This window comes from Chaetodon trifascialis, chromosome 16 (genome assembly GCF_039877785.1).
Source record: "Chaetodon trifascialis isolate fChaTrf1 chromosome 16, fChaTrf1.hap1, whole genome shotgun sequence".
NCBI classification, from domain to species: domain Eukaryota; kingdom Metazoa; phylum Chordata; class Actinopteri; order Chaetodontiformes; family Chaetodontidae; genus Chaetodon; species Chaetodon trifascialis.
The window spans coordinates 12,955,757-12,978,815 of NC_092071.1; the positions used below are offsets into that span (position 1 = coordinate 12,955,757).

General features: G+C 41.4%; 1 protein-coding gene across 4 annotated transcripts in view; it reads left to right on the forward strand.

Moving 5' to 3' along the window:
- Window positions 1-23,059, forward strand: part of cadm2a (cell adhesion molecule 2a) — a 201,570-nt gene that overhangs the window by 121,428 nt on the left and 57,083 nt on the right. For 2 of the 4 annotated variants that reach the window (XM_070983711.1, XM_070983713.1), the window contains exon 2: window positions 16,005-16,031. The exons of the other annotated variants lie outside the window; for them this stretch is intronic. In XM_070983711.1, coding sequence (XP_070839812.1) covers window positions 16,005-16,031 — 27 coding nt within the window. The remainder of the gene's footprint in view (window positions 1-16,004; window positions 16,032-23,059) is intronic. 4 annotated transcript variants of the gene reach the window in all.

Here is a 23,059-nt window from a genome sequence, read left to right on the forward strand (position 1 = left end):
AAACAAATGGGCATTTTGAAATAAATTTTTCAATTTTGATGGTATAATATGCAAAATTACATGTAGATTACACTTTAGGCAGGTGTCCTCATCAAGAGACACTTACTGCAACTGCAGGAGGAAATAAGCTCATCTTAAAACATCAGAATAAATGTGTTGAACCTGTCGATGTACAGGAATCACGTGAGACATATGGAATAAAGGAGAGTCAATAAGGAGGATACAAATACACAAAGAAACTTTGCAGCCTGGAGTAAATCAAGGAATATGAGGAACCAAAGAAATAATATATTGGAGAACATGATTTAAGTGGGGGCAGGAACTCACATTTCTTGAAGACATTCATTTTATTTTACAATGAAAGACGGGAATTGCCTTGGATGAATTGTTGGAGCTGAAGACATTACTTCAGTAGCCTAGAGTGAAGGTAGTTGTAATATTAGATGGAAGACAAATAACAAGACCTGGGCAGGCATTGTCCCTGTTGTAAATGTGGGTCAGTGCTGGACAAGCCAAAACCTCAACCTGAGTGTCAGAAAATGGAGAATATAGTGCTGTTGGAATAGCACTGCAGAAAGGGGTGATGTTAGTTTCATGTAGAGGCAAAATAGGATGGGGCCCAGGACAGACACCTGAGGAACCTCACAGGGGATGCAGTCAAGGGAGGCTTACATTCGATAATGCTTTAGAAATTCTGGGATATTCACATAGTCTGTCAGAGTCAGACACAGTGATCTCCAGGCTAGTCAAGGCCAGTAACTGAAGGTGTCAAAGGCAGCTGTAGTGACAGCAGTGATTCTTGTCTCATGATGGCCTGAAGCCAGAGGGACTGGGATTCAAACGAAACATGATTTATAACCCAGATCCCAAACAGTTGGGACACTGTAAAATGTATATAAAGCCAGGATATAATCATTTCTAAGTCAACTGTGTTTACCAACAACAGCTTTATGAAACGTTCCTGACCCTGTGTAGTACTATATATGATACAATCATGTGTTCACAAAGTGGTGAACCTCACTCCATCCTTGCTTGTCAATGACTGAGCCTTTCCAGGATGCCCCTTTCCTGCCCAAACATGACACTATCACCTGTTACCAATGAACCTGTTTACCTGTGGAATGTTCCAAACAGGTGTTTTTGGAGCATTCCACTACTTTCCCAGTCTTTAGTTGCTCCTGTCCAAACTCGTTTGAAATGTGTTGCTGCATCACATTCAGAATCTGCATATATTAACTACTGCTAAGTACTGTTTTCAATTGAGTATATGTCAAAAATACCACAGTGTGTTTTATTTGTGTTTTACACAGTGTCTTAACTTTTTTTGGAATCGGTTGCAGACTGTCATCAATAGGTATGATAGATAGATTGTTGTCATTCATTTTTCTCACTGGAAGCTCCTTGGATATTATCTTGTGAAAAACCCAATTCACTTGTAATAGTCCTTTCACTGATCAACACTTTATAGAAGATGCAACGTCTGCACTTATTTGATCATTGACTGTCAATCACACATCAATGGCAATGCTGAAATGAGAGCATGTTCCCTATTAGGACCTGTTTTACAGCGTAAATCGCAGCCTCTTACACAGGAAGTAAAGATAATAGAAATGTAGCTAAAGAAACAACATTTGAGTATTTAACAGCAATTCATATGTAAGAATTTCACTGGGATGTCACATTAACAGGTCTTGAATGAGACACCAAACTCTGTTGCTTGACATCATGTGCGCTATGGGTCAGGTGCTTAGGAGTGTCGTTGTCCATCTGATATCTATGAGGAGATTGATACTTTAAAATGAAATGTCATTCTCTCAGACTGACAGAAGTAAATTGTCTCACTATTTGGTTCAGTGATTTATTTCACCCCACCCTCTGAACCATGATGTAAAGGCAACCACGAATGTATGAACAAAGAAATTTGCTGTTTTCATGAGTTTGCTGCAGTTGTAATAGTAGAGGGCCATTCTGGACAGTTGCCGGCTGGTCCTGAAGTCATTACAAGGGTAGAGGAAGCTATTTCGCGCATAATGTGCCGGGCTACACTTTAAAATTTCAGTTCCGTGCATTTTGGCATCACCCAGTGGGCTGCATGGTGTGTCAATAAGTCCATTACTTCAAGATCATTTTGAGATATAGAAGGGCTGAATTAATCAAAATCTGATTTTTTTTAAAAATGATAATTGCTCTAAATTTGACCTGTGAAGTAAATCTGTTAAGTCCCTTGAACAAAGAGCTCTACTGTATAAAGTGTCCTTTTCTGTTTCAAAGATAAGCGAGTTTCAGAGGTCATCTCGTCTGTGCTCTCTGCCAGCTTGGCCAGACCAACTCAGTTTATTTGTCTTTAGGTAATTGAAAGATTCCAAAGATATTCCCAGATACCAAAACCCATACTGTTGGAAAAAAAAAACCTTTTTCATTTTTTTTTTTTCATTTTCTGTCCCTCTTTGATCAGTCAGCCAATCAACCGATAGCTCATGTCAATAGTTTCAGTAAAGCTTCCATCAAAGAAAAAGCTTTTTCATTGTTGATCATTTATATGTCCATACATTAATGTACAAGCAGCTATTGAGTGCATGTAATCTGGTTTTTCCATAAATTGTAAACGGCTAAATAAATGTTAATTCTATACAGTCTGCTGATGCATTTGTGGTGATGAGCTACAGTGTTGGTCTTTGTGGGAGTTGTGTGAAATTTTTTCAGGTGAGGTGTGAAGCTGCATCGTTGCTAAATTCTCTCAACAGTATAGCTGAAGTATAACTTTTATTAGATCCTGCAAACAGTGGTGCGCTTTGACAGTCTCACACCTGACTGAGTACTCTGAATGTGTCTCTTGATGACTGTGGCGCTTTAGCGATAGCCGCCTCATTTTCATAAGTGCTGATTTGCCAGAGTTGACAGGTGTGATTGTACCAACTGAATACTTGCCTCAGGGGATGAAAACATATTCATTCATTAAATCTCAGTGGATAGCTCCTCTTGAGCTTTATATATTCAGTGGCCTTTTTCCTGATTTACCAACTGACAATCACTGGTTACCACCCATCTATGAGAGCATGGCTATGTGTCAGGTAACTGACATTTGAATGGCCTCCTCACTCACTGTGTGGTGTTGAGGTGCCAACACCTTTGTCTGGCTCTGACAGAAAGTCAGCTCTGATGGATATGACATTGCAGCTCCTTGACATTATTGCTCCCATTGAGAGGTCCGTAGGAATCCACACCTACAGGGTACAGGATGTCTCTGTCTCTCTGTTTAACACGCACGTACATTCACACACGCGCACACACATGCATGAAGTGAGCATAAAGGCACCAAGCCAAAAGGCATAATCCCTCAATGATCCATCAAGTGTTTGAGCAGCCATTGTGTCCTGACCATTAACTGGGCGAAGAGAGCATCTTTGAGATGGTAATGTTGCTGCTCTCATTTAGCACGTAGCCAAGACAAAATGCCAACTGCTAATCAGCCATGTGTGTTACAGAGTGAGAGAGAAAGGGAGGGAGAGAGCACCACGAAGGCTTTTTCAGAAATTCACATAGACACGCTCCCTCATTATTTGTGTGGATAACCTATCATAATCCAGCCCCAGCCAATAATACGGGATGCAGTGGATGTTCAGTATTTATATAAACCCTCTACGAGGAATCAGCAATACTAACCATTAGACTAGAATTGGAGCACAATTAGTGGGTAACTGGTGACAGCAAGTTCCAGCCAAAGGTGAACTACAAAGAAAGTTGGTTTGTATGAGCATTTATGAATATTACCTCTAACCCTGTAGGTCAGCAGTAGGTAGACTTTTATTGTTTTAATCACTTGGTGCTAAACTGAATGAAGAGAGCAAATATATATCTTCATATTATTTTATCATTTAAAGGTGTATACACGGTCTAATATTTGAGACTTGCTTACAAAGGGCCACATTGTGCTAAAATAATACAAAACTCACACGTTTTGTTGCACCGTAGCGACTGTTTGTGTGTGGGAGGTTTCCACCTATACTGTATAATGAAGTAATTTACTGTAATATTTGGCGAATTCACGCCTCTACAAGTCATGTACATGAAATGTGACTGGACCTCCTGATTCTTCCTACACAACAAAACAAGGGATCGGTGAATTGAAGGAAAAGGGAAGTCTCTACCCTAGCACACTGCGACACATGCATGCCCACACAAATGTGCAGCGTGGTGCTGTGGGATGTTTGGGCGCATTGTGTGGTGCACTGTGATGTTGGGGGCGGACATTTAACAGATGGCGCCAGCTACCTCCCAGGATAGTAATGTTCAATTATCTGTGTCCAATTTACACCTTGGTAATGGGTGAGAAAGACAGTGAGAGAGGAAAGAGAGAGAGTTGGTTTAAATGAAAGCCTGGACAGACAGGAAACACAGTAGGGGGTGTAACAATGAAGGGAATATGGAGTTTTAAAGTAATAAGCTGGCCTATGCGCATTCTCCAGGGGCTGCACAGTTTAGCACGGCTGTGTCCACTTCCCCCACTTCTCCCTCCCCCCTGTCCTTACACAGCTCCCTTGGGCTCGTGCCTGTGGATCGCTATAATAGGAGCATGTTGAGGTCAACTTTAATTTGATGAGGAAAAAAAGCAAACAAGCCACAGTTTTATTTATTTATTTTGTTCAATTGTAGCACTCGGAGGGAATTAGTTCCAGTTCAATTTGTTAAAAATGACCCAGATGAGTTCAAATTTGTCTTTGGTAATTGAACACAGTTTTTCTTTTGTTCCTCTGTAAAAATAAGCCGAGGCATGAAATGGAATTTATTCATGTGTCCCAGCCTTGGGTGAAATGTAGTGGGTGCGGCAAGGTGTGTCCATACCTGGATATATTTTTTTGATTTGATCTGTTTTGACAGCAAGATAATTTTGGTCTTTATTCTACCTCTAAATACATATTTACATAATATTTGTATGATTTCACGAAAGCCTTCTTACATTTATCTATTTGTGAGGAAAACCTGAGAAAACATTTTTATTCTCACTGCTTTTAATAAACGAAGAATAAGATAAGACATTATATAATAACATATTAGGGACAGGGCAGAAAGAGGCTCAAATCAAAATGCCTTTTTTTACAGTACATTTAAATATACTGCATGTCTGGTCAGTCGGATGGTTGAAAACAAATGTAACTCTTCAGCAGGCGCGTCACCATAAACAAATTCTTCCACAAGGACGACCTGGCAGGACTCTTGCCAGGCCAGCCCGGCAGGAGGTGAGCACACCCACACGATCACACAGAATATAGAGGACAAAACAGATGGAGTGGGAAAGAGGTGAGGAAAGGAAAACATGACAGAGCACTGGTAACATCAGTAACAGAAATCACTGGACAGGGTATATACATATATATTCCATATATACTGTATATATGTCATTACTCTACTGACCCAACCTTTACTTCTCAGAAAATAAGATGAGGAATGAAATATAAGATTGCTTAAAGTTGTTATGAAGGATTTGTTTGTACTGGAGAAGCTGAGAAGCAGGAGATGTCAGAGCGGAGGATTCTTGCAGGAGGCCTGGCTGACCTGGTTAGCTGGAGCTGGTTTAACGCCCATGGGAAAACTGTGTGTTGCAGCTCTGCTCACCTCACCACAGCAGCTTCCTGAGAAACTGTGCCGCGCAGCCCCGTCTCTCACGTCTGTGTTGGTATATTTTGTCTATTTTTGTTATGCCTTTTTGAGTTTTTTCTTAAGAAACACTGAATGAATAATATAAGCCACTGAAGTGGAATGAATGCTTTCACGCAAACACAGTCCACACACTGACATGCAGGGTTAGCCATTTTCTTCTACCTCTGCTCTCCTCCTCATTTTCTTTTTTCCGTCCGCTCTTCTACTTGCTCTCATCTCCTCCGCTGGTCCACTCAGTTAAGGAACAGAACACGTGTATTGTTGATTGTTTTGGGGGAAAAATAATGATAATATAAAAAAAAAAAAAGGCATTAAAGTAGAAATCTGCGGGTATAGGGATAAAAGGGAGGAGAATACAAGACAAAAGAGAGAAAGCTATAGTCATGGACTTGAAAGGAGGATGAATCCACATGTATCTTAGAGCCCTTTCTTCTTCCCTTATCCTTTATAGCTGTAGTCTCAAGTGAGCTGCTGCCCACTGAGACGGCCTACAGTCCTGATGCCCTAGAGATTGCGCATTGCCATCATTACAAAAGACACTCCACACACACACACACACACACACACACACACACACACACACACACACACACACACACACACACACACACACATCTGCATGTAAAAGTGTGAGAGTGCACACAGTATTTTGCTTCCAACTGGACTCATAAAATCTTAACATGCACACACATGCATATACATGCAACATTCATTAGGGGTGCGCAGCCCCACAGGTCCCAAGCTTTCAGTCCCTCCTGTTGGAAGTCTATTCTCTCCTCGACCCTCTGGAAAGCCACAGAAACACAATGCCCTAAATAGAATGGGATATAAAGGTGATGGTTTGAAAATACGAGGTAACAGCCTGCAGATGACTGAAGCAGTAACAATCACAGGGAGCTTGCGCTGTTTGATGCCAAATGGTCCCTTGAGGGTGAGGCTCACCGGTCAGCTCCCTACAGAGACACAGTGAACACTTTGCCAATTTACCATCATTCTAGCCTTTGTAATGCAACACAGCACAAACATGCCTTTGTTCACTGACCTTTGAATAATTCAACTCGAGCAAAATGCTATGACACATTTTTGATCAAAGTCTCACTATCAAGGGGAGGAGGCATTTTCCAGACACTGTGTGTTCCTCTCCACGGAGGATAAAAGCTCTCCTCCTCAACACGATCTCTGACTAAAGGATAAAGCCACAAAATAGAAAATCCCTTAGAAATATGTGACAATCCATAGGCCTGTGTTTGAATTAAAGGAAGCACCTGATGCTGAATAAAGCATCACTGCTCATCGATGGAAGCAAATAAGCATCATAAATGTTTCGAGCTTGTGAAATGATGCTCGCAGATAATATCACAGCCTGCAGTTGTGTAGCACCTTTTGTTTGGATGTGAAAAAAAATTGCATGCACACATGAGAATGTGTGAATTTAATCTCACAAATTCTAGTTTGTGTGATAAAGTTTTGCAGCTGTGGAAATATTTTGTGTGCATGTGTGAAAGGTTTTTGTGCACACAGATATTTATACATGTGGAAGAAGTTTTTGTAGTTGCAAATTAAAATTTGCGTAGTTTCACAAAGTTTTCAGTTTCTGAGAGGACACACACATTTCCTATCTGTGCATGTGACACTAATGTTAAAAGGGCAACTTTTGACCCTTTTTACGCCAGAGCAGGATATCCAATCAGGAAAATATTCCAGATCAAATTTTAGTTACACATGCACAAAACATTTCCAAAGCTGCAAAAATGTATTACACATTCACAAACTTGCACTCACATGTGCGCAAAAGGTGACATACAACTGCAGACTGAATGCATTATTTTCAAACATCATTTCACAAGCTGAAAATATTAATGACCCTTATTTGCTTCCGTACTTATCCTGGAGGGATCTGATCCCTGCGTGGGGAAGAAGGTGAAGCTCGAATTATCTGGACGTTTTCCCTGGAAATCTCCTGTCCCTTCACCCTGTGACGAATGGCTGGAGATTACAGGTTGGTGACCAGGCATACACATCCACTTCAAAGCTTTGTCTGGAGGAAGCCATTTGTTACCTCCAAGGCATCTGTCACAATATAACTTCACCCTCTAAACTATTCATTTGAAGAAGCAGTGGAAACAAAAAGCATCTGCTGAGTTATAGGCTGTACCTGGACTGTCCATCATCTAACAGCAGTACCTGTTTGACAGCGTGTGGTGTTTGTGTGTGTGTGTGTGTATGCGTACATGTGTGCATGGGTACGTATTCAGGTGTGTCCATCATCCTATAGAGCAATTCCTGTTTGACTTTTCTTGTTGGGGAGATTCATGATTTCGATATCCCTCGGGTGTTTTGTGGAAATTGAAATGTGCTTCTTGAGCCCAGGGGGATTTCTTTAAGGCTTTAAATGGCAAAATTTTATGGGCTTTGTGTGTGTGTGTGCGCGCGTGTGTGTGTACTGTATACGCATGCATGCGCTTGTATTTGTTTTGTGTTGTCAAAGGGCAGTTTTTATGAGATGACCATAGACAAACCTACACTTGTCTTTTATCTTCTCTCCTCCGGCCTGATCTTCGTTCCTCCTCGCCTCTCTCTTTCACACCAACCACTGCACTATGACGAATAAAAATGTTGCATACTGTATTACCCACAGTATCGTGATAAGAGTGGATTGAAGATTCCTGTGATAAGGCGCTGCCATAGTTACAGTCTAGAGGGCGTCTTTGGAGGATTAATGAGATGTGTTTGCCGTTCCTGTCTTGTCAGTTTTTAGACAAGAACATACTCATCAAGAATTCATCAAGAACCAAATAGAAAAGTCAAATAATACATTTTAGCTGATAAGTCTAGACTCTTATGCAAAAATGCTGAATTCTAAATAGTCCCAAGGGTCATATTTCATGTTGACTCTCCTTTTTAGCTATTCTGTGTGGGAAAGGGTTGGTTGTTTGTCAGGCTTGTGCTTGTAACGTGAGACAAGCCATTGGTTCTGCGTTTTTCTCGAAGGTCTCTGCCGCCTAATAAAGATGGCTGCTGCTGCTGATATACCTGCCAGTAGACAGAGGCAGCTGTAGCAGAACATGTACCTTTCTGGCGACAGAACACAGTCACAACAATCCAATTGTTACTTTCAGTCACAAGAATAATTGCTTTATAAGCACTTAACGTGTGGACTGTGATTTTAAATGCGAGTGAGGTAGATGCCCTTTGTTACTGTGTGGGCAGGGACGCTGGAAGTCACTCACAGTTGGGGGTGCTGAGACAAGGTTAGTCTATCCTATACAATGGCATCTTACTAAACGCTGCAGGATATTCATGTTTTTTTGAATGACCACAATAACACATATCTGATAGTTATTAACAGCAATTTGAGAACATTTTACAGACAAACAGCAGACGGCAAACAAACGCCAATTGTATGTCAAAGCAGCCACAGCGAGCGCACAGTCAACAGCATAGAACTAATGCATGATACCTGCAAGGAGATGGAGAGGGAGAGACAGCGCCTGGCTGTGAGCTGGAGATGTGACCCATGACCAGTTCATCATAGTCTGTAATGATGCAGCGCAGTGAGGATACAGGCGTTTCATAGAGGAGACAAGCGTATATAACGCAGATCTATCTGCTTGTTTCTCATCGGTACTGCAGTCTGCAGTGTCGTTATACATGGATAAACCACATAAACACCATAATCGAAGTTTTTATGTCACGTTGAGATTTAGCTGCAAGTCTATATCCCATCTTTTTATCAATTGATGGTTTTTAAAATGTCTGGTTTTAAGAGGTGCTGCAGCCCCCTCAACACCCCTTCTTCCCTTGTCCACGTGTGTGCACACTATAACTACTGAATATCACATCACACAGACAGAGCTTTGGCTTTTGAGGCGATTCCTGTATCTGTTAGAAGGGAGAAACTCATAGATCCTTCAGTGAGTTTCAAAGTCACAGCTATAATGATTACTCATTATTAACTGGCATCACAGGTATTACTGACACAGTGCGCAAAATACAGCTTGTGGTTTTAGCCGTGCTTCAAAGCTGATAGCTTTAAAAGCAAGCTGCACTTTTGGGGTTAAATATTTAAGAAAACCTCTTTTTTTCACCATCTGAGATGTCAAATCTTTGATGTTTAATATCTGAGAAATGCACTTCATCCAGATAAAAGCTGACTTCCAGATTCACCATTTGTCTAGCAGAGTCCCAGTTAATTAACATGATGTATGAAACTACTCTAACCATGGGGACAGGATTCTGTGCAGTACATACTGCACAGTGTCACTTGTTTCTGATGAGGTCTAGCAGGAATGTGGGACGGCGTGATATATGGCAGCCTGGGTGTGCATTCTGTGGCTAAAACCAGTGAGGTATGCATTTGGTAGAATTACATGTCTTGCTATGTGCAGCGTGTCGGCTGTGTGTCCAAGAATACGTGTAGTTGCAGTGAGTGTACATGTGTGTTTGTGTAGCTGTGCATGCTGTGACCTTTCTTATAGAACAGCTATGAAGTCAAGTGACAAAGGAGCTGTAAACTAAAATGTCTTGACATTAAAACCACTAGGCCACTGTCACTGAGCCCACTCCTTATATACTATCTGTGGAATGTGTTACGACTGGAGCAAGTGCACTTTTTTTTTTTAGAACAGAAGACTCAGCTTGGGAACCAGAGCCCAGACTAATGTAAGGATTTGAGGTGAATTCAGATTTTGTCACTAATACAAAGTCCACATGTTTTTTCTTCTTATCGTTATTATTATTATTACAATTTTCTTTGCTAAAGTTTACTGTAAATTAGTATTGGTTTCCAAATGAATAAGAACATCTGTCTTGTCACAGAACAAACTTAATTGTGTGGCTGATGTTAATACAAAATCTGTATCACAGATGACTTTTGGCCAACACTTTTATCACCACTCTAAATCAATACTCATGCTTGGTTACCATATGCTAGATTGCAAATAACCATTGCAACAATGCACTTAACGCTACATCAGTAGTTCAACTTTTCAGTTAGCTCAACTTATTAATCCTCTTTGCTAAGTGGGCACTAATTCCGCTTCCATCACTTCTGCTTCAGAGACATTGAAATATTAGAAAACCATTATCACTCAGATGCCTAGTGAAGATAATTAATACTGCCTTCCTGTCTCAATTATGCAGCTGTGTGCTTACATTAGAAACATCAGGTGGAATGCTTTTTTTTAATTGGCAGTCTTTATTCAAAGAAGCGTGAGATAATAGATGTCATTACACTGACTAAGGTCAGACGCATATACTGCATATAAAAACTGTGATCAGAGAGCAAAGAAGGAAAGTAAGAGGAGTAAAGGAGAAAAGGCTTCTATATGTGTAACTGCCCACATGCCTCCCAACCCTTCTGCTGTATGATATGGCATATGGTGTTGCACTGACTTCAATATAAACTTGCTATAATCAGGAGGAGTCCTTGATTGCCAGAGGGCACAGAGCAGATGTGGCAGCAAAGAAATATTTCATGACTTTTGGCTCTTTGTCTGTTCATTAATGCACATTCGCCAACTAAAGCCAGAAGAAAAACCCCACAAAAGCCAGTAATTAAGCCTAATTAAGCGATTATGGGACACCAATACTGTGCTGCTTACTTGTACTCACACCTCCGTGAAATCCATTCCCATCATGATTCAAATCATGTCACGAGGAGCTACTGAATTACCAAAGGCGCAGACAGAAAAAATACATTACCTGCAAATAAGCTGCCATTTTGCTTGGTCAGCTTCACTTGATCTAGCTACGCCAACATAAAAACAAGGCCCAAGGTGGTGGAAATCCATCAGGTGCGGTTCCTGTATGTGTTGGCTGTGTTCTTAGCTGCAAGCCATTGACGATCAGCAATAAACTGTGAGTCCCTTGAGTCGTTATCTTCACATATTGCCTCCAGATGATGCCCACATAGTCACCATAATCCAACACAGGTGTTAGAAAGAGGTAAAAGAAATCTTGTGTTTCCTTCAATATTCTCAAACATCCCATAGTCTCACATTTCCATTAAATATTCTTCAATAAAAAATTTTTAAGCAAGGCTACTGTGTTACAATGCTGACATGGTGCTAACAGTATTAGGCTATATTTTTAATCACTACTGATGTACAAACTGTACTGTACATGCAACAGTTGATCACTGTGTTGTTCACAGAAAAGAGAAAACTAAAAAGAGGCTCTGGGCTCCAGACTGCCTGGTGTCATTCACACATGGTCTGGTGGTGGTGACTCACCAGATTTGGTTATTTTCATCATGGAAAAAAAAATCTGGAAGGCGTTCACTCTGAAACCATAAACAGTGCTGTAGACCATCTTTAGAGGGGATGAAACAAATGTTATGAAGTGTGTGTGTGTCTTTGCGCATCCACGTCCGTGTGCATCTCCCTGTGCGTTTTATGGGTGTTAGGCTTATGAGCAGATGATTCTGGCATGGACAGGGCGTGTACGTGTAATTGCGTTAAGGAGTGGAAATCAAATATGCAAGATTAATGACAAAACAAACAGATGTGTGTCTCCCTGTAATGTGAGAAAACAAGGACGAGGTAGACAGATCTAATAAAGCAGGCAGTATGGTGGCAATAAGCTACGTTAAGTAAGCTTGATTCCATCTATTAACACTGTTTACCATCTCTTTTATTACCCTGAGATGAATTGCAGCCCTTAGCAAAAGCTGCGCTAAATCAAATAAGGTTTAAATACATTTGCTGCAGAATCAAATAAGATTTAAATACATTTGCTTGTGTTATTTCTATGCTGATGATTCCCTTGAAATCCAAATTGTCACAAATGTGTGCAGGGCTTGCTATGAATATGTCGAAATGTATATTTTCCGCACTTTTTTGTGCAAGCGTGGATCGATGGCTCCGTGGACGGCCAAGTCATAAGGTGACAAAGAGTGTGATAAGGTTTTACAGCAATCTGCTCACCGGTGGAATATTGGGTGGATTCCAAGGGCCTGGAGTACATCAAACATATGGCAAAACAGCTGCTGCTGTACGAAAGATAAGCTAAACTCTCCATCATGCCATGTGACAGCACGGAGAGCCACGCTGCACACATCGATCTCCATAGGCTTTTCACTGTGTGTCAGACTCTGAATATATCTGCCACTGTGAAAATGGTTGCCCGAGGGGGAAGGAAATACAGAAGGGGAGGTAAGGAAAGGGTTAAGAAGGAGGTAGAGTGAATATGAAAAAGCATTGAGACAAACTCCTGAATGAGCACAAGCAGGAGAACGACAGAGAAGGGAAAGAAGAGGAAAACAGGAAGGATGTTGTTGCAATTGAACACATGTCCTCCCAGGAGACTTATACCCTAAAGGAATACTATGATCACTGCTGTCTGTGTGTGTGTGTGTGTGTATGTGCGCGCACGTGTGTGTGTCACAGTAGGCGGTGTCTGTATGAACTATCACACAGTTTATTTATGACGGCTTCCCGCTGACAGTTACAGAGATGGAGAACAACCTGCTTACAACGCTGAGCTTTTCTGCTCCGCCACCATGCAGTCACTCACCTTTCCTTCTCTCAAACTTGCACACACACACGTACACAGAGATGCACACGCACACACGCACAATACCCATAGCTTTATGCCTCGTTAAGGTAAATACTGCGGAAAATTGGTTTCCACGCATCTTCACGTTGAAATCACAACTATTCCTCTACATGTAACAAAAAACTAGGGGGCAGACCAAAACTATTAGAGTTTCATATTTGGATGTGAGTAAGAGTCTAATTAGTTGCATGATATGTATGCATTTACATTTCCATAGCCAAACCTTAGTTTGAGAGAGGATCACTGGTACCCACACGAGAGCATGGATTGTGATGCAGATTCATCGTATTTCTTCAATTAGCTGCATTTTGTCACTTTGAACTTTACTACTATCAACTTAACCATCAACCAATAGAGCTAAACATGAATTAAAGAATACTGTAAATTATTGCCTTGAATACCATTTTCCAAAAGAGAACATTGCTTGCTCATGATAGAAGAATTGTGGAAATAATTTCTGTCATACTTGCAATGCTGTCTACTGTAGTCCTTCTTGTAACTTTCTGTTTTTTAAAATGAGCTGGACAGGAGACAGCGGTAAAGAAGAAATCCCAGGTGAGCAGGGTTTGGGCTAAAATAACAAACTGTACTGAAGGAGAGTCAAATTTGGTGCCCCTGCAGGTGCCAGTTTCTGTGGCATCTTCAGTGCATTCTGTCCAATCAGGAGTATGGAGCACGTGCGAGAGGTGGCCATTGTGTAATCGATTGGGAATACTCTGCTCATGGCATGGTAAAATGGGGGAATGAGAGAGTGGAATGAAAAGTGTTTTATTCAATTTCAGCTTGCCAGGACTTACCGAACTGTTGTGTTGGTTGCCTGGTAACTGTAATACTCGGAGATACAAGTGCAGAGAGTGTAGTGAATAAGACTACCACCATTTTTCTCTTTTCTTTGCTGCTTGTGTTCTGTCATTCTCTCACTATCTATTCAGCTGTTGTTACGAGTGAATAGCTGTAAAAAAAATTTTTTTTTTTTTCATCTTCCGTCTCTGGGATCTGTCTTTTTTTTTTTTTTTTTTTTCCTTGGTATTGACTGGGAGAGATCACAGAGCCAGAGTTGTGACGGGGAACTCATACCTTGACAGAAGGGATGAAAGGCAGGAGTAGAGCGAGGTCAGACTTTGCTGAGGGAATATTTCACACAGCCATCAGTCTCATGTAGAAAGCATGTGACATTCGCTACACTGTTTCTCCATTGGTTCCCCTCTCTCTTGACCAGTGACACACCGGCAAGGTGCGAAATTTTCCCCGGTGGTGTGCGTGTGTGTGCAGGTGTGTGCAGGAATACTGCAGCTTTGTGCTCACAAGAATCCATCACTTACATGAGATGCTGAAGACTGAAAATATGTGCAAATGAAGTTTGAAAATTCACCTAAAAAAGTAAAAAAATAAAAAAAATAAATGACAGGAAATTTTCTGTTCCTCTCCTCCACCTTCCCACGTCCTCTATCTATCTTGCACCTTGGCGAGCTGTGAAAGAGTGCTAACAAAACATAATCACCTCCATCAGCCGCTGGAAATTGGCTATCAGCATTTGATGGGACACTCAAATATAAACAAAACAATAGGCATGTGAGAGTCGAAAAGAGTGGTCGGATTGTTCAGCAGCTGGCTTGTATCACGAGCTCTCAATGAATTTAAACCCACTGACAGTATGTCGACCAGCCAAAATGGGAAATTCTATATTTTATTTGTTGTGTACAGGGAGAGTGATTTATTAATCCGAAATTGAAACGAAAGCGCAATATTTTTTTATAACCTGCAGACTCCTGCGGTACCTGCGGTTATATTCTCTTTGTTCTTCCCCTCTCATTCTTTTTCAGGCGCTGTCTCTTAGAGCTGTACAGGTTTTCAGGCTCACTGGAGGCATTCCAATAGATCCATCAATTTGGCAAAGCAGTGTGTGTGAAGCGTAAGAGTCATTCCCTCGGGATACACGCGCAAACACACAGACACATGCGCGCGCGCACTAATAGACAATATATGTTGTTTATTTGGCTCTCTTCTGTGTTTTCACCAGCAGGATGTCTCAGAGGTCACGCTCTCGTTGTTGGTTAGGTCCTCTGTGTGGTGGTTCCCTTTGTTTTCATACATGGCTGTATATCAGCCTATATGGTTTTCACCGAGCTGTTCGTTGAACCCTCCCCTATCATGGCGTGTTCTCTGTTTGTGCTTCTCCTCGCTGATTACAGTGCTGTCAGTCACAACCTAATACGGCACACCTGTGTGTGCATGCATGACTGTCCTGAGCACACACACACACACACACACCCAGACAAATCATTGCTTCCTGTATGTCTGCACGCAACTGGAGCCACATAGGCACGAGCGAAAAACAAGATAATGAACTGTAAAATGTTCATAAAGTCTGTAATTTCCACTAGAAATCAAATGAAGCACAGCATTCACTAATCAACAACGTAATGTCTACGGCATGCCCATATCCTTATGGGTCTTGCAAGCTCATTAGAAAGCAACAAGCTTCCTTGCGTGATCCAGATGATGCGACGCGACTAATTAAAAGGTGCCACACTGTAAGGTCTCAATTTGCTGATGAGCTAAATCAGGACATTCTCTTTCAGGGTTGAACGATTTCAGCACTCATGATTGACATCCGAGATAAAGACAATGCTGTTTCTGCATACATACGCGACAGATACAGACACGCTGTTCTTCCAGCAGTTATCTAATCAGTTGCTCTGTCTTTGTTCTTTTTTTTCCTCTCTCTTTTCTGGCTTTTCCCTCTCTCGCTGCCCTTCGAACCCCTCTTCTCTACTTGGGGACTTCAGTGATGGCTTCAAAAGGCAAAGTTCGAGGTGAGTTGTGCCTGTGTTTCCCTGCTGTGCCTCTCACTCAGTCCGACAAAATTAACATCAGTACAGTGAAGCTGAATTTGACTTTTCTATTCTAAATAAAAACACTGTCTGATGTTTCAGTTTCTTTGCTTTTATTTATTTGTTTTGCTGCCGTTGCTTCGTACCCAAACAGTCATATTGTAATCTTTTGATGCAAGGGAGGTTTTAAAGTGCCAGGGAGCTTTTTCTTCTTTTTTTTTTGTCAAACAGCAATTTCAAATTTCATTTCAGTCTTCAAAATACGCTGTTTAGTTGTAATGGGATTTTTTAGTGTATTTTAGCACAAAAGTACACGCATTGTTTACTCAGCACGACCAAATCAGTGGGAAACATGACTGGGATCAGGTTTTGTGGCATTAAAAACGGATGCACCACGACCACACAAAGCTCATCTTAGTGTCAATATTCATTGATATGTGTTTTTCATATTTGACAGTAAATTATTCAAGCTCATAAACACTGAAGAGGACGGTCCGAGGTCATCAGATTCATAATCGAGGATTTAATTGTGTCATATTGCCCTTTGCCATTGCCAGACTCTGGAAAGGTGGCAGTAAATTGCAGTGATCAAAATCTTCTCCATCATTCCCTGTGTCTGCAGGATGGCAGTGAGAGCAGATTATAGATCAGAGAGAGTCAGAGAGGAGAGGCAGAGTGCTTATTTGAGAGGAGATAACCTGATTTTATTCAGCTGTGTGCTTCAGTAAATATGCCTCTCAAAAAGAAGAATTTAGTCAACCACGTCTGTAATCTCATTCTGTTTACTTACCATCTTTGGCTAATGATTATAGCAGCGCAGGTCACATCCTGAGCGGAGACGTAATAATAAGTCAAATGAAAGGACAGACATCAGTTCAGAGAGGCAAACCTAACAAACCTGGCATTTGTACAAATCAAGCTACATTTATTGGTGAAATGCAGCTGTTTAGTTGCAGGAGGAAATGATGAAGCTCTTCTGTGTGTGTGTTATAATGTGTTTTCCTTAAATAATCTGAGCTGAACTTGACCAAAATGTAGAGCAGTATGAAAACACATGAGCCAAAAAGTGAGTGTGCTGGCTTGCAGACTTAATATTTTCACAAATAATCTGAATAAGAGCCAATCAAGGTAAGAACTCCTCCTGTAAACACCTTGATCAGACTCAAGTGGCCATCTAGTCAGAAAAAAAGCTAATCTTTTCCACAGATTAAAAAAAAAAAGTTGTGTAAATGCGTTTTCCAATTACTTTCTGCTTTCAAAAATCTATACTCTTTCTGCACATGCTCATCCAGTTGAGTCCAAAGTGTTCCCCTGGGAAGACGCACCGCACTCTCTTCCATTGTTTGCCGTTCATGAGCACTCTCCACCACTTTTCCATGTGGTGCATCTTTCCCAGGGGACCCCTATTTAAAAAAGGACATTTTTGGTGCAAAGCTGGCCTTCTGTCTAATAATCGCAGCAGTCTGCTGTGATGAAACTGTTGCCTTTGTACAAACAAACACCACTAAATCAACCACAGTGTAATTCAACTGCTTGAAGCGATTTCAAAAGTTTGCCTGTTGGGGGCAACACCTAAACTTCTTGTGGAGTGATCGATTATTGCTTATGCCAAAACCCTTGTCTCTCCTTCCCTTCTCCTCCTCGTCATCGTCAGCTGGAGCAATAGTAATAACAGCATCAACATCGTGTTTCCTCTCCACACCGCTCTGTGTGGGGCTTCCTCTTTTTCCTGCTGCGCCTGAATGCGAAATTAATTTAAACCATCTCTCTCCAAAGCCAACATCCAGCTGCATGTGCTTGACTGTCTCATTCACTGTTGACCCCCTCCTGTCTTTTAAGGCCACCGTCACCTGGCTGTCATCCTTTTCTATCTTACTGTGACAGTATAGAAAATCCATTGCACTCTTAATAGGGGAACAGAGGATGTGTAGATCAGAGTCAAGCACATGTCTGCCTCCTGCCTCTCTCGCCGTTATAATGAGGCTATTGGTTGGAAAACATAACAAGCCAGATAAGATTCATGCTGATCAGTGGGCAGATAAAGGCTCAGGGCACCTCAAAGCACCAGTTCGCCGCCTTGTGTGTGTGTGTCAGTGAGAAATATGTACATGACTGAAGGACTGAGTGACTGGTTAAGGGCTCCTTTTGCATATATTAATTTGTAAATGTGTATATAGTGCAGCCAATTACTGCATACAGCACCAGGGATTAATTTTCCTGTCTCCACACACACTTTCTTTCTTTCTTTTTTACTGGTGGAAGATTAAATCAGGGTTGTTTTAAGAAAATGTGACAACATAGTGGCGTCACTGCCCGGTAAATGAGCACAAGAAAGAACCTCGTTAAACTCAGCATAGATGTATGGCACTTGTAAAGCGTGTGTGTGTGTGTGTGTGTGTGTGTGTGTGTGTGTGTGTGTGTGTGTGTGTGTGTGTGTGTGTGTGTGTGTGTGTGTGTGTGCGTGCGTGCATGTGAGTGTATGCACAGAACACATGATTTCTAGGTACCTTTAACATGTCGTAGAAAGTGCTCTGAATTTGAATCTGTAGTTAAAAATAATACTGCAAGTAAGGGGTTTTCAAAGTCCCCCACCCTCAGATTAAAAAAGACAACCCCTTACCGCCACAGGAATATAAGAACCAAATAGATTGGACATGCTGAGCGTTTGCAGTGTTAAATATATTTAACAGTATATTGTGCAGTTAACATTAATGGATTTTGTCTATCTATCTATCTATCTATCTATCTATCTATCTATCTATCTATCTATCTATCTATCTATCTATCTATCTATCTATCTATCTATCTATCTATCTATCTATCTATCTATCTATCTATCAGCAATGTGATGATTATAGTAGTTATAAGAAGGACTCATGGGTGTTTATGGGTGCACACTGAAGATAGTGATATTAAGAGATTTGCTCAATTTATGCTCTCATGCCGGGTCAGACCAGTCCGAGCTTTAGCTCCTCAACGAGATCTTCAGTGTCACCCGTGCCGCTGTGGGCCTTGACTGCGAGATGTGGTAAAAGAGCTTTGCAGCAAAGTAAGTCTGACACGCAAGCCAAATCAGAGGAGCTGTTTTTTAAAACCATCACTTTTTGTTCACTGAATCTTGCCGAGCTCCCCTCCAGGGGCAAGAAGCATTTCCCCAGATCACTCTTAAATGAACAGTATCTGTCAACACATCACCACACATTAGAAAATCACACTGTGGCATGTTGATTTGGGGAATTTGGGAGTTTGGTGGCAGCAATGATTAGTCTGATTTCCCTCAAGAATGCCACCCCAGTCTGCGATCATCCTGCTTTCACCCCGTCTGAAAACATAAGAAATGAATTGCTTCCTGTGATAAGACGAAGCCAAGCACGTTTCTCCTCCGCATCAGTTTGAGAAAATTTGTGAATTTCAATAGCGCACAATAAATCTGACTTCCCTGCCCTTATGCTTTTATGACATTTAATTTATACAACCTACTAAGCCAGCAAGTGTGTGGATGACTGCTAATATTGGTTTGCCATTGCTTGGCCTTATACTTAAAGTGGAAATATTTGAGGCTAGATATGATGTACATAACCAAAGCTTTGCCTTCTTTGTCCTTGTAGAGCTGAAGATAGAGGAGATGACACTGGGATTTCGCAAATTCTCAGAAGGATGAACTGAAAATACTATTTAGTGTATATTGCACTGCTTACTTTCAGCCACTTCCAGCATATACACAAGTGATTATGTACAAAGAAGCAAGCATATGGAGAATCACACTTATACCTGCTCACATTTTGTGCATAATAATCAGGGCATAATTTAAAAGCCTGTTTCTCACATGTCGGCTGAACATCTCAGATGATGCAGCCATGTGAGAAACAGGTCCTTTGGCTAGGAACAAGCATTTAAGACATTGTTCCGTCCTTTTTGCGCTCGCCGCACTTGTTTACTCAGTCCTCTCCTTGTCTGTCAAAACATGTACTTCTGTCCTTACCTAACTCGCCTTTGCTCTCAGCTTCTTCTGCTCGCCTTTGCCAGCTGGAAGAAAGCAGTGTATGAAGTATTTATGAAGGCCAGGTTTACCTCTATCATAAAACCATGAGATGTCTGCCCTTGGCTCAGAAAGGATACTGAGATCTCCGGCCATTCTGGACTGAGCGAGCCTGAACTCAGGCAGCTTACACACAGAGATTGGGCAGAGGTTTATATCTCTGCCCTTTAAATTGATGTGGCTTAATCAAGGGCAGGAATGCTGGGCGAATGATACTGGTGTCTGGTCTCCAATTTCAAAGCAGTGTGTGGGCTTTTATAAACGATGATGTATAGGATCTGTTCCTATTGCACAAAAGTTCAGTTTTTCGTCAGCAATGAAAGAGAAGGAAAAACTCCTGTGTGCTCTGGCGTGTTTGTTCCTTGTAGCGCTTTGTGCTGACGAGAAGGTGCTACCGTAGGAGAAATTCTTCCTGGATGTTTTGTCACTACCTTGACAATGTAAGTTAACGCCTTTCACACCCCAGATGCTGCTGGAAACATCGCCCCCTCCCATCAAAAAGACGTCCCTCTCGCCTCTGACGGCTCATAATTCCTACAGAACTGTCGCTCCATGCCACGCTTAAACAACACCTACAAGCACCGCGGAGAAGTAGGTGATATTTTGTTGATCTGGCTCCAGGGGTTGAGTTGGACGTCAAGTTAGTGATGGCAGCACCAACAGCTGCCCAGTCTAATTACTGTATGTAAATGATGACAACACTGCCATGGCCAGCCTCTCTCTGGTGCCGGATAATTAATTTCATATCTCCAGATCAGAAATGTCTGTCCTGAGGTGGTTGTATGCCAGCACTGAATACAAAGGTAGCTCCACCCTCTGCAGGGGTTGCATTCAATTTGCTCACAGCAGGAATCTTATCATTGTCAAAAGCGAAAGTTTAGATTGGAAATGTGCACACACAAACACACACGTGCACGTGGAAATTAACATACAATTCAGTCAGAAATGCAAACAGTACAAAGCAGAAAAATAGAGGATGCTATTTGCATAATAATAATGTGATTTATATAATTATTTTTAACTCATAGAGTTCATTATAAGTCACTAAACTTTAAAAAATTAATTTCACAGTAGTACTGATTCAGCATGGCGTCTATGAACTGAATATGTTACACAGACATTTATCCACCACGTGTGTGCGTTGTACTCCAGGAAAATAATTCCTGCAGAGGCACACAGTCGATACTTTTAGGGCCAAAAATGAAAAGAAGATAGCGACACCGGGACCCATATTACAAAGTGATATTCAGATGTTATACCCATGAAGTTAACATCTCAAATATCTAAAAGATAAATTGAGTCGCAATGTGAATTTACTTGCCAATGTTAATTTAAGTTACATTGCTTTTAATTTTTTTTTTTTTTTTTATTCCATCGGTACAAAATATTCTGACTTGCAGACGACAGATATATGACATGTTCCTAAGAAAAAGGAAGGTGTATGTGTGAAAACTGTCACAGTGGGAGGATGAGTCCTAGAGCGAGGGCAGGCAGCGATGATGCACTTCTCCATATCTTCTGTTCCAGGAAGTTACTAACAAAATTTTGTGTTTCATATCATCAACTAAAATTGGTTCTTGCCCAGAAAAAAGAAAATCCCTGCCGGGAAGTTGCAGTACATTTGTATTTTAAACCAGTGACGATCCAGTTTTCTTGCTGTGACATGATACCTGGCTGCTTGATGAATTCACACCAGCTCTTGGGATGATCAAACTCTTGACCTTGTGTTGGTCCCTCCAATCACTCGGCCACCCTGCTGCCCGACACTCTGAGAATCACTCTGTCTGAGAACCTTGTGTATCCAGCTGTGTAGCCACCTGTGTAACCTTACAGACACTAACTGGTCATAGCAAAACTGTCATGTCCTGTGTAATCTTCCACATCTCATTCATGATTTTCTGAGTGGGATGCATTTCGTCTCAGTGTCAGCGAGTATGTAAAACAGCGCTGTGCAAAGGCTCCGATACTCTGTGTGGTTTACAAATGCACATTTCTAACAGATGATTATTACAATCGACGACGGCATGTGTTCATAGAATAATGAATAATGTAAGTTTTAGATTTAAGATAAACAAGGAGATTGTAACCCAAACTGATATTTAGAAATATCAATCACAGTTTGCATACTGTACCAAATGTTTGGTTCAACTTTGACCTTCTCTGCTTACCATAGTTGCAATGACATTACGAGTGTGCTAATGATTGGGGCTACCCACTGTTGACTCTGTTTCATGCTTCATTGTAGCGCCATCGCCGTCTTCCTTGACCTCAGAAATAACCAATACTGATAGAAATATTGGCTCGGTGAAAAGCAAGGCGTTTCCTTTGAATTTCAATTATACAGCGATGAAATCCCAAGTCTGCATTTATAAGGCACATTTGACTGGCTTAAAAGGTGAATCAGCAAATCAAAACTGTGTGGACTGCCTCTATCCATTTTGTAATCCTGTATTCCCAGCCATACATCATGGCTCTACAGCTCAGTTGAGCTCCAGTCCTGGTATAAAGGTCAGTAGCTCCAGGCTGTCCGTCTGTCTGCCTGCATCTCTCTCTTTTTCTCTGCTTCTTGAATGCCTAAATAAGAAAGGTTATTAGACTCAGCTGCTCTTGCTTGAAAGGTCATGTCGGAGAGCAGACAGGAAGCATCCAGGATACTCTTATCATTATTATTTGTCCGGTAGTTTGCTCTGGCAACAGGTACTGTGTGTCTGAATGTGCCTTCGTGCCCCGTGAATATCTCTACTGACCGCACAGGCATATGCTTTTGGGATAAGTAATAGTTTGGTCTTTTCAGAAACACTGGATGTGGTTCTTTGCATGGTGGGAGGCAAAAGTCCAAATGATTGTGGGGGAGCTCTGCAGCCAGGTTTGATTGTTAGCCAGTGAATACACGGGTGGAGGGAGGGTGTTGAGTGGTCCCATTAAAGTTAAGATTCAACTCATCGAGGGAGACAGCTGTGTGGAGAGTAAA